This window comes from Stenella coeruleoalba (assembly GCF_951394435.1).
Source record: "Stenella coeruleoalba genome assembly, chromosome: 8".
Taxonomy (NCBI): Eukaryota; Metazoa; Chordata; class Mammalia; order Artiodactyla; family Delphinidae; genus Stenella; species Stenella coeruleoalba.
Genome location: NC_137154.1, coordinates 75,364,955 through 75,378,143, shown reverse-complemented (window position 1 = coordinate 75,378,143; position 13,189 = coordinate 75,364,955). Strand labels below are relative to the sequence as shown.

General features: G+C 36.4%; 1 protein-coding gene across 3 annotated transcripts in view; it reads right to left on the bottom strand.

Moving 5' to 3' along the window:
• CNTN5 (contactin 5) overlaps positions 1-13,189 on the bottom strand; it is a gene marked incomplete at its 3' end in the record, with an annotated part of 796,845 nt that overhangs the window by 333,642 nt on the left and 450,014 nt on the right. For all 3 annotated transcript variants that reach the window (XM_079928800.1, XM_079928801.1, XM_079928802.1), the window contains one exon: positions 11,076-11,178. In XM_079928800.1, the coding sequence (XP_079784926.1) occupies positions 11,076-11,178 (103 nt within the window). The remainder of the gene's footprint in view (positions 1-11,075; positions 11,179-13,189) is intronic.

Genomic DNA, 13,189 nt, shown 5'->3' with positions numbered 1-13,189 from the left:
TTTCTACTCTATCAAATATCTGGCAAAAAGATTAAAGACATACAGATATGATGCATCATCTGAATCTCAGGATAAATTCTGAATTGAGAAGAAGAAGACATACATTAGAATTGGTAAGATTAGGCATTCATTGAAATATTTCTGTCCAGACCCTGGAATATGATTTCTAAGCATGTGATTACTAAGGCAAAAATGTCTCCCTACAAACTCAAAGCAAACCACCAACTTAAATATGTAATGAATAAAAGGAAAACTGTGTTTTTGAGAATTGTTATACATAGTCATGAGGTTACATAATACTAAAAACCTTTGTATTGTAAAAACTTAGTATTAATTATTTTTGTAAATTGATAAATCATATTGGAAAAGTAGAAAATAACAATAATGATGATCATTATAGTAATAAATAAATAAAATTAGTTTTTCTTTAACACCACCCAGAGAAGAGATGTTTTTAATCTTGACAGGCGGTATATATACAGAAATATTTTGAGAAGAGAAGGGCAATACAACAACTTGCAATGACTTGATAGTTACAGCCCATAGGGAAGTCCACTCTCTTTGTTCTAGCTCTGTGCTCAGAAGCCACCTACTTTCTAATTACTCATGTTTTCTACTGAGGGCATTATTTATTTCTATAGACAACCAGTTCTGGCTACTAGCAAATTATCACAGATTTTTCTGATTTATCAGAGTGACTTTGGTAGGACAACTCTATCATGCTAGAACCCATATATCACTTGTAAAAAATATGTTTCTGATATTTATACATACAGGAAGAGACACTACTGTATGAGGCCCTACCATGGTGAAGCCATCTTATGAGGTGCAGACTAATAGAGCCACTTTTAATTTTACAGTCTGAATACCTATGCATATGTGGTCTCAGGCTTAGAATTTTCTGATATATTAGTTTATTCTTGATTTCTCTTGATAATATATAAATACCTGTTGTATTAATGAATGATTTAATTCAATCCATGAAGGTTCACTTTGCACCAACTAAGTGGGAATGAATTTAAGAGACATTTATGGTGATTAAACAGGTGAAGATGAAATGGAAGGAAGAGTGAAAGATATGACTTTATACTCTGAGTGGCTGTCTCACCTCCAGTGGCAGTAAAAACTCCTCTTGTAGGTAAATGAGGGGGTAGGGTGTGGGAGATGTATTTGAGTTGGAGTTCTAGGAATCCAGCCTGGACCCACCAGGGTCTCGTTTGTGGAACGAGACTCTTAAAAGTGGTATGTTTCTTATTGATTCATTGTACTATGAATAAAGCCTACTTGTCATATGTTTATTTTTGTCATATCGATATTGTTTGAGCTAAGGGAGTATCAAAACTTGTCCACTAGATAAAGGAATTTAGAATGTTAGGATGTTTTCATATATAATTTTTAGAATGATTTGATACTAAATTGGTAATTTAGGTACTAAACATTGGTAAAATGCATGTGATTAGTATTTTATACATTTTAAAATTTTATATTTTTCATTTCAGCAACTCTGAAAATTTGAATGTGTCATGATCAAGTATGACTTACTAATACAATACACCTTCCTTTACACTTTCCTCTCCCTAACTTTAATAGCCAAGTAACCTACCTCAAACCCTGGACATCATCATTGACCTCCCTCAAACCTAAAAATCTCTCAAGTACAATTCTTTTTTTATTTATTTTATTTTTTTTTAATTTATTTATTTTTGGCTGCGTTGGGTCTTCGTTGCTGCACACAGTCTTTCTCTAGTTGCAGCACATGGGCTTCTCATTGCGGTGGCTTCTCTTGTTGTGGAGCATGGGCTCTAGGCGCATGGGCTTCAGTAGTTGCAGCATGCAGACTCAGTAGTTGTGGCTCATGGACTCTAGAGTGCAGGCCCAGTAGTTGTGGCACACACACATAGCTGCTCCCCGGCATGTGGGATCTTCCCAGATCAGGGATCGAACTGGTGTCCCTTGCATTGGCAGGCAGATTCTTAACCACTGCACCACCAGGGAAGCCTCTACAATTCTTTTTCTATATTTTATCTTCCTGAGGGAGATACTGATTCCTTATATCCTCTTTATGAATGTTAATGGCCAACCAATTTCTAATCCCTCAATCAACTTCCAGTGGAAGAGGTTATCCTATGAAACTCCAGGGAAATTCATCCAAAATAAAGCTGTTCGATGAGTCTAAAATAATCCAAGTAAAAAGCTCAGTCATTTTGGAATGATCTCTTGCTTTATGCTCTTCATGACTTATACTCTATACTAATATTCCTAATCACTGAGATACCTGAATGCATCTAGAAAAAGAGCTGCTATGATAAAAATGGAAATTACTCTCAGCAACTGAAAAGCGGTATGGTAAGTTGAGAGGAGCATTAGTTTTAGAATCAGAATACCTAGTTCTTCCTGTATAGCATGTTAGCTATGAGGCCTGGTACAGGTATGTGGTTTTTTGGTAAGACAGATTAAGTGGTCCTAAGACAGCTCTGGAAAAGTTAGAAATATGATGCCTGTTACCTGTGACTCCAAATGTGAATAATAAATTGGTCTGGTGTCCCTAGAAATAGATAACACTTCTGAGTGCAAAAGTAAATAAGTAAATAAAACACTCCCTTCCATACTTGGCACTATGGAAGAATGTTGAAAATATAAAGAGCATCAAATGATGAAGCAGCAGATAATTAGTCTGGCCAGCATGCCTACATGTCTTGGTCTAACCTTTCCCTGCAGAGTCTCATTTTCCCACCTACAAATTGATAACAGTCTATGTGATCTTTAAGGTTCTTTCAGCACCCATTTCCTTTGGGTACCATCTGAAATGAGGATGCATCCTTGGTTTCAACAATACTGAAGCAACCAGTAGCTCACAAGGGTAATTTTCTTGAATCCATAACGTACCACTTTCCTATGATATCTAAACATTTATTGATTCCTAGACCCAGTGACTAACTCCTCTCCCCAGATCTTCCGTCAATCTAACGATTAAGTAATTTGATTTTGGTTTGATAGAAAAATACCCCACAACTCCAATTTATTTTTAATTCCTACAGCCCTTAGTGACTGGTAGTTCCAAATAAACAGTATTAATAAATCATCAGTCTGTAACTAAAGAGCCGGTTCTTTGAGGAACCTTTGCCAATTGCAGACTGTGGGAAGTCTCAGGGGAATATTTGTCATTCTCACAGTTACAATGGGCCATAAGAGCAGCCATATGAGACAGCTTGGCTAAGGACCAAGGAAAATGAAACATAAACTACATCAAAAATGACTTTATGAATTGATAACTGGTGCTTTTTTATTTGCAATAAACATATAAAAAGAGAAAAAAATTACTTAATGTCCTGGTTCCCTAATAGGCGTTTGATGGAGTGTAACAAAAGATGATTTGTTAATGTTATCTGAAAGAGAGATAAGCAGGAACTAAAAAGGGCAGGAAATTGAATGTGTTCTTCCCTCCCACCTCACCACCAGGTTTCAGATGAGTCTGGAAAGGTCATTCACATAATTATTACAGCAACTTGTTCAAGGCCTTTTGAGCACAGCTGATCTGATTTTGTGTTAATGGCTGCAAAAGCAAGATAAGGAACAGGTAAAGTAAAGGAAAAAAATCTGCCTGTAAGATTGTCATAGTAGATAAACTGATGTTGTTTTATAGCATATGGCTTTTTTATTACAGAACAACCCGAAGTTTGCCCTTGTGTAAGGGGTCATTTAAGCATCAGTGACAAAAGTTTACTTCTTTGTTGTTGGTGGCCATGTGACGTATCTAGTGATCTTTCTGGGGTCTGCAAAAGGTCATATGGTGAAATGAAACCTGCCAGAAAACTGTAGCTAATATAAAGTGGTCTGAATTTTCAGGGCCAAGACATGTGAAAGGCATTTGGAGACTTCTGTCTGACCAAACCAAGGCAATAATATACATCCTGTTACAAATAATTGACCATATTTCTCATATCTGAATTCAATTCAGTAAACATATTCAATACTTGCTGCATATAAGAATACTCTAGGGATCCAAAAATTTAGCACAGTAGACAGATACACACAGCTGGTCCAGTGGGGCAGGCTAACTAGTGAAATATGTGTGCTCATATGGTTCCAAAGAAAAGATATTGAATCTCGAGTAAAACAGGTGGGAATTAATAGAGAAGTGGCATTTGACCTAAACCTAAACCCTGAAGACTGAACAAGGATCGTGAGGGCAGGGTATTTTAGACTGAAGTATCCGAGTTGCAGGCCCAAATAGGCAGGAAAGCATGTGGGCATAAGACGCAGGAAAGCATGTGGGCATAGGACACAGGAAGGGGTGTCTGTGGTTGATTAAAAGATGAGTTTGAGGGGCTTCCCTGGTGGCGCAGTGGTTGAGAGTCCGCCTGCCAATGCAGGGGACACGGGTTCGTGCCCTGGTCTGGGAAGATCCAACATGCCATGGAGTAGCTAGGCCTGTGAGCCATGGTCACTGAGCCTGCGCATCCTGAGCCTGTGCTCCGCAACGGGAGAGGGAGAGGCCACAACAGTGAGAGGCCCGCGTACCGCAAAAAAAAAAAAAAAAAAAAAAAAAAAAAGATGAGTTTGAAAATGTAAAGTGGAACTTGTGCTGGTTATTAAATTACCATCTCTCAGCTTCACTCTTCTTACTCTGCTTTGTGATACAAGGGCTAGGATTCTGGAAACCACATTTCTGCCCTGCCAAGAGGGGGGCACTGGAGAGAGGCTGCAAGGATAGAGGAGGGAGAAGGGACGTACTCATTGTTGCTCACTGTCTGCTTGAGAGTCCTGTGAATGGCATCTCAGTGGGGCATTCTTCCCAAAGCAGCAAAGGAACCAATTTGAGTTTTTCCAACACTTGTAGTTCGAGCTGCATCACACCACCACCTTGGAAAACTTAGCACCAGCCAGCTGGCTGGTGCTCACTCCTCAGAGGTCTGAGTCCCAGAGGAGTGCCTCCAAACTTCTAAATTTTAATGATTCCAAGTCTTCCTTTTTTTCCTTCTGCCTAAGAGATGGTAGCTACTTCTTGCACTTTTTAACTCTCCATATTTTAAAGTTCTTGTTTTGCTCTGTGTGACCTTGCTAACAACTTATATAGACTATTCTTAAACACCGAGTACCACCAGTTGAAAACATCACCAACTTTCTGGTTTTTCTTATTTACTGCATTTCTTTTTTAAAAAAATGTTTTATTTTATATTGGAGTTTAGTTGATTTACAATGTTGTGTTAGTTTCAGGTGTACAGCAAAGTGATTCAGTTATACATATACATATATCTATTCTTTATCAGATTCTTTTCTCATATAGGTTATTACAGAATATTGAGTAGAGTTCCCTGTGCTATACAGTAGGTCCTTGTTGATTATCTATTTTATATATAGTAGTGTGTATATGTTAATCCCAAACTCCTAATTTATCCCTCCCCCCAACTTTCCCCTTTAGTAACTCTAAGTTTATTTTCTAAGTCTGTGGATCTGTTTCTGTTTTGTAAATAAGTTCATTTGTATCACTTTTTTAGATTCCACATATAAGTAATATCATAGGGTATTTGTCTTCCTCTGTCTGACTTACTTCAGTTAGTATGATAATCTCTAGGCATACCACATTCAGAGAGAGCCACTGAAATGAAATATTTATTAGGGTCCTAAGAGATTCCTTACTTGCATTGTCCTTTGACCTCTTACCTCTCATTTCCTTTCAAGAATTTTGTGTCCAGTGTTTAAAAGCCAACCTGGGAAATATCAAAGACACACTTTCTTCCCAAACTAAAGTCACTGAGCTGAATGTTAAGTAAAAAAAGGCAACACTCTTCCTTTCTGTTTCCTGCACATACCACCAACCACTTTAAAACGTTGCATAATAATGTAGTTGCAAAAAGGCAGCTAATTAAGTCTGCCTGACTCTAGCCTTCTACTCTTAATATTCAGCCCCAGTGGGTGGATGAGTGGCCAGCAAAAGAGAATGTTTAAAATGTTCATTTCCAACCTGACCCAGATCATTTCTCTCCTTTCAGAAAACATTAAATCTAAATTATTAGAAGACAAATGGATCTTACTATATTATTACAGCAGTGTGGGGAGAAAAGCTTCTACTGCCTCTGTGGATAACCCATTTTCCCTCTAACAACTTTTTTCGAGAACTTCTACATTACACCCAATCTAATTCTGCTAGTTTAATCCCATAACATTGGAATTTCACCCTCTTCCCACTTTGTTGAAACTGGAGAACAGCTTGTGGGTGATCTCTTGATAATAATATTTTATATGTCTAAAACAGCCTTTTCTTCCAAAGTAATTAATCCACCTCCCCTTTTTTACACTTTGCTGTATGTCCCTTGCCTTTACACACCTTTGTTTCCTGATGGATCCTCGTTAAGCATTTCCCATTTTTCTGGAAATTATACTAGGTTGGCCAAAGAGTTCATTCAGTTTTTTCTGTAAGATGGCACTAGTAGCACTTAGTTGTCTTTAACTTCATTTGAAACAATTTTGTTAGATTGTATTGACAGCTATTATATCAGCATGCATTTAAAAAAAAACTTATCAAAATTGGTGAATTTTAATATTGAAGATCGAAGAAAAAAGCAACATTTTAGGCATATTATGCTTCATTGTTTAAAGAAAGGTAAAAATGCAACTGAAAAGCAAAAATAAAAAATGTGCAGTGTATGCAGAAGGTGATGTGACTGATCGAACGTGTCAAAAGTGCTTTGCAAAGTTTTGTGCTGGAGATTTCTCGCTGGAGGATGCTCCACGGTCGGGTAGACAAGTTGAAGTTGATAGTGATCAAATTGAGACATTAATTGAGAACAATCAACATTATACCAATCAAACATTGAAAATCATTTGCACCATCCTGGTTACTTTAATTGCTTTGATGCTTGTGTTCCATATAAGTCAAGCAAAAAAAACTTTCTTGATGGTATCTCCACATGTGATTTTCTACTTAAATGTAATGAAAACGCTTCGTTTTTAAAACAAATTGTGATGGGCGATGAAAAGTGGATACTGTACAATAATGCAGAATGGAAGAGATCGCGGTGCAAGTGAAATGCACCACCACCAACCACACCAAAAGCTGGTCTTCATTCCAAAGAAGGTGATGTTGTGTATATGGTGGAATTGGAAGGAAATCCTCTGTTATGAGCTCTGTCTGGAAAACCAAATAATTAATTTAATTCCAACAAATACTGCTCCCAATTAGACCAACTGAAAGCAGCCCTTGATGAAAAGTGTCCGGAATTAGTCAACAGAAAACCCATAATCTTCCATCAGGATAACGCGAGACCATATGTTTATTTGATGACCAGGCAAAAACTGTTACAGCTTGGCTAGGAAGTTCTGATTCATCCACCGTATTCACCAGACATTGCAGCTTCGGATTTCCATTTATTTCGGTCTTTAAAAAATTCTCTTCCAGGGAAATTTCAATTCCCTGGAAGACTGTAAAGGGCACCTGGAAGAGTTCTTTGCTCAAAAAGGTAAAAAGTTTTGGGAAGGTGGTATTATGAAATTGCCTGAAAAATGGCAGAAGGTAGTAGAACAAAAGGGTGAATATTGTGTTCAACAAAGTTCTTGGTAAAAATGAAAAATGTGTCTTTTATTTTTACTTAAAAACCGAAGACATTTTTTGGCCAACCTATACCTTTGCAGAATTGACCGATACTAAACATAGCATGTGACAGTCACTTTATGCATTCTTTCTGTACTCAGTGTTGTGTAATTCTATTTCCTGAGAGATTTCTCAGGGTGTAACCAGCACACTCCTGTTGTATTCTTCTGCAGTAGCTTAAAGAGAAACCATTTGATTTTTTCTAAATTCAGATTTAATTTAGAGAGATTTATTTAGAAGAAAACTTTCAGCTTACAACTTTCCTGTTGACTTTTTATTTAACTTCAAATTTGGCAGGTTGCTGAACTTGTGTGATATTAAGACATAGTAAAATTTAATAACCTAAAATCACTTGCCTTCTGTTATTTTCCTTTAAGAATACAGAAAAAAATATCCATTCATATATTTTTAAATTATCTGTGCAACTATGACTGCATTAATTTACATCCTTTAAGTTACAAGAACTGAATGCCTTTAGGGACAGACTATATACAGAGGTAAATGTACTTTTCAAAAGGAGTAAAAAAAACAAACAAACATTTTGTGAGCAATGGAAGTATATTTTGACATGTGAAAATAAAGGCTATTATTTATTATCTGTTAATAAAGTGTTGATTGGATTAAGTAGACACAGTATTCTCTGAGTTCATTTATTCCTTCAACAAATATTTCCTGAGTGCTCTGTGCCAAGCACTGTGGTAGGCAATAGGAACATACAAGTAAAGAATGCAGTCATGACTCCTGCCCTCATGGAGCTTAAAACTTAACAATGGTGACTTGCTGGTTATTCTGTTTGCCTCCCTTGCCTGTCACACTCCTCTTCCCCCAGACTCTCTGTCTTCTTTTCTGTACTGCCAACTGCATTCTCTGGGCTTGCAAGCTGGCTTCTGGTTGCCTTTAGCCATGAGAACCACCAGAGGCCATCAGAAGGCATGGGGAAAAAGTCAGGATATGAATTTCAATTTATGCCTTTACTAAACTCTTTTGAGCCATCGGAGTCTTTCCAACTGGATTCCTGACTGATACAGTGAATATATAAAATATATATATTTTTAATTTTATGTAGAGAAACACATATGTAAATATTTTAGAACTGTCTTAAGGGCTATGAAGAAACAAATACAAGTATTGAGATACAGTGTAATGGGTGTGAATTAAACAAAGTATTACAGATGAACTCTTAGAGGGTGATATTTAAGTTGAGGTCAGAGAATAAGTGGGAGCCAGCATAGAAAGAATGGGAAAGATGGTCCTGATGGAGGAAACAGCAAGTGCAAGGCCCATAAGATAGAAAAGAGCTTGACGTGCTCTGTGCCAGAATTTGGTTATGATATTCTATGAGGAACATTCGGTTAAACCATTCCATGTGGACAGACTGAGGGGACAAATCAGCTTGAGTGGCAAGGTGTGGATCAATATCTAGTGACAGATACTGAAGATTATGGACAGACAAATGTCTGCCAGAGAACCATGTACTTGTTAAAGTGGAAAGCAGCTCAGGTGAGCTGTGGGAATGAAGCAGATGCTCAGGTATTTATTTGAAATTGTGATCATGTTGGGATGCAATGATGATCTACTCCACATGATAAAGTGCTGTAAAGAAATTAACACATATAAAGATGTTATTTCTTTGATCTTATTTACTTTCATCAGAGTGGTAAGTTAGCCTTTAGGTACAGATAAATCTCTTCGTAACATGATTTTTTTTTCATAATTGTGACACTTCACATAAAGAATATCAAATGGGCAGCAGAGACCTTCTTGAGAGGCTGTGTGTTTTGTTCATCTTCCTATTTATTTATTTATTTTCATGAGGGGAGAGGGAGTAGCAAAGAAGGAGTGGAGAAGTTGAAAAAAATAAAGTATTAAAAGAACTTAATTTGACAGTTGGATCCTACCTGGAATGAAAGGGACTTTAAGGATCAATTTAGTAAGCATATTTCAAGACTTACAAAAGCAAACACATCAAACTTATTAAATAAGCCTGCCTGGGGAAATTTTGCATATTGTTTTTTCTCCATGAATCTAGTTCTCTAATTTGTTTTATAGTATGCCCTCTTTTTGTTTGCGACTTTAGTGCAAATTCCGGCATTTAAGAATTATTTAACTGTAGGATATACTAAAACCTTTGACATCAAGCCAAATAATTATTTTTGCATTTTTCAGAATTGATCAGTTCACTTGGGACTTTTCAGGCATACTTGGTACCACAACATGGGCAAATGGTGAAAAACATTTCTTTTAAGATATTATTTAATCTCGTGCATTTATCTAATATATATGAGTCTGGAAATCTTCCTCAGATATCTGCCAAATAACTCCTGGATGAATTTTAAATTATTGAAATATGTTTCTACTTATAGGCATCTTTTGTTGGACCACTCAACACTTTTAATAGACCAGACAACAATTTATTTTGTTTTTAGTTTATTATGATCTTGCTCCTACTCAGATTTAAACAGAATTGCACATATATTATTTCAATCAGTCCTAATATTAGAAAACATGGTGATTACTATTGTCATGTCCTAAACCTCCTCTTACTAGCTGAATTTTTCATATTTATTAATATTTTTCTCACCCATAGACTACACCTACTTCAAACACATTTATAGAGCATGTTTTATCTCCAAGTACTTTATAGTTATGCTGTGGGAGTTAGCTCACCACGACTGAGGTTGAATGATTAGTAACTCTGATAGAGATGCATTTATGCAAATTATAATTACAGAGTCTAGAAAGGACTCTGAGGTCTTATCACCCTAAAAAAACCCCAAAACTACAACACTCTATTTAAAATAAATCATAATACTCTAATCAAATATAATCAAAATCTCACTCCTGTTCCTATGCCCAATATTTATACTGTAAACATCATTGACAAGTGATTATATATTGTGAGATTTAAAACCTCAGAAGTAGAATCATTAATCACAGCAGGCATTAGAGTTTGATGTAAATCATCTTTCTGATTTGGGGAATGATTGCATGTTATACATATTGACAGCTGGTGTTATCATGTTATCATTATTTCAGGAGAGACTGAAGTAATCAATTGCATCAGTGTAATTATTTAAGATTTTTATACTCTTGTCTTATTATATCTTGTCAGGGATAGCACCTTATCCCCTTTTTATTTCATTTCATTTTATTTCATCATTGCTGAAGGAAATTTAAGAATGATACTGAAATTTTAAGACAAGTAAGCAAAGAGATGTAAAGCTCTTCTTTTATTTAAAGACTTTTCCTTTATGTTAAAAGAGCAAAACTATACACATTATTGTTCATAGAAATAACCAGAAAGATGATAATTTGTTACTTCATCAATTCCCATTTGCCCTTCTTTTAAAAAATGAATAACCACCAAGGAGCTTCAAGGTTTCATTCAAGGAAAATAAAACCTAGCAAAATAAGTGATCCAAAAATAAGATATGTCACATCTTAATAAACAATTGTGTCTAATTTTAGAAGGGTATGTACTTACTTGCCAAGTGCAAAGCATTCCATCTTAACAGTTGTTCCCTTAGCAGCTGTAACTGTGAAAGGGAAATGGACCTCAATTTTCGGCTCATATTCTCCCATCACACCTGGGAAATAAAGAATAGTCTTTAAACATTAAATGAATGTCACAATTTCTCTCCAGTCCTGTAGATTGGAAAGCACTGTGCTGTCCATATCTGTTTGAAGACTGCTAAACTTTCGATGTACTGAAATAAGAAGTACTCATAGACTGAATCATTATGATGAAATCTTAATCTTCCCTTAAGGATTGGATTGCATGTATATTCAATACCATTTAAAGTAATAATTATTGAAACTACTAATCAACATTGGTAGTTTAGCTACTGATTATATTTCAGAGGAAATAAATAACTATGAACAAATCCTATGGTAAATAATGGTGTTGATTTTTTTTTTTAATAAGTAAATGTCTCAGAACTTTCTTCATCATTTTCAGATAAATCAATGCTTATTTGTTAAGTCAACATATATTTATTGAATATCTATAATATGCATGCAGTTTGCTAGGCATTGTGGGAGTTATAAAGATAAATCAGCCATGGATTGTGCCCTCAAGCACTCAACAAGTGTATTCTTAAAAAAACAGCATATACTCAAGGATGGGAGAAGAGCTATATATCAAAATCACTGTAATGTAAGATAGGAAGGGATGAGTGCTCTGCCCTGAATGAGGTATCCCTAAAGTATTATGTGCATTTGAGGGAATTATAAGAATAGTTAGAATTTGTATAAGTGAGAGAAAGGAGAAAGTAAATGGAACTGCAGGAATAAAGACAAAGAGATAGGAAACCACCAGAAATAGGAATATTAGTTTTTCTGGCTCCTTGGTATGTGAAGGGAAATCATACTAGGAAAATTTGGAAATACAAATGGACTCCAAAAAATAGAGGACCTTGGGCTTCCCTGGTGGCGCAGTGGTTGAGAGTCCGCTTGCCAATTCAGGGGACACGGGTTCGGGCCCCGGTCTGGGAAGATCCCACATGCCATGGAGCGGCTAGGCTCTTGAGCCATGACCGCTGAGCCTGCGCATCCGGAGCCTGTGCTCCGCAACGGGAGAGGCCACAACAGTGAGAGGCCTGCGTACAGCCAAAAAAAAAAAAGGACCTTGATTATCAGAGCAAGACATTCAAATTTTAATCTGTAAGTAATTTGGAGCATTTGGAATTTCGAATAGGAAACTGACATTTTGTTGAGATGTATATACTGGAATTGGAGCAGAGACCAGTAAATCAATTATATTATTTCAATAATGCAAGTTAGAAATAATGAAAACTTAGACTTGAATTATACATCAAAAAAAGAGAAGAGGCATTAGAATGAGAAAAAAAACAAGAAAGACTTGAACTTTGCACATAATAGGGGTACTGGAGATAAGGTTGTGGGTCTCATCAATAACAACAGTAAGATTTCCAGCTTGGGAGAGGGGTGGGTGATGTAAGTGAAAGAAAAGTGTGCAGCTATGGTGGGAAACTTGATAATTTCTATTTTGGGAGTATTGTCTTTGATACCTATAAGATATTTAGAATGCAGTGAGAGGATGAACCTGGAGATGAGTTCTGAACAGGTGATATATGCTTAATATCATCACTTACAGGTGGCAGTTAAAGCCATGAGATTGCAGAGGGCTTTCACCTATCAAGAAAACAATACACTATAACTGAGTCATTTGGCTGTATGGCAGAAATTAGCAGAACATTGTAAATCAACTATACTTCAACTTAAAAGAATCATACACTAGTGATGCCTGGTGAATTCCAGTGCTTGTGTCCTCAGGCAGCCCTGGAGCTAATTTTCCCCAGAAAATAATTTTTAGCAGATCCCTATGTGTAAAGTACCACAGAGGACACAATTGTGATTGAGCACAGATGCTTCTCTGAGGACCTTGTGTGTGTGTTTTGGGGGATGTCTCTGTATAGGGGTATATGTGCACATAGAGATCTGCATATGTGTATAGCTCTATGTGTAATTCCTTGGTGTGTGTGTATGGTATCAGGAGGGAGAGAAGAGGAAGAAACCCAGACAGAGGAAGAAGTAAATGTCATAAGATATGAAGGCAAGATGCACTGGGCATGCAAA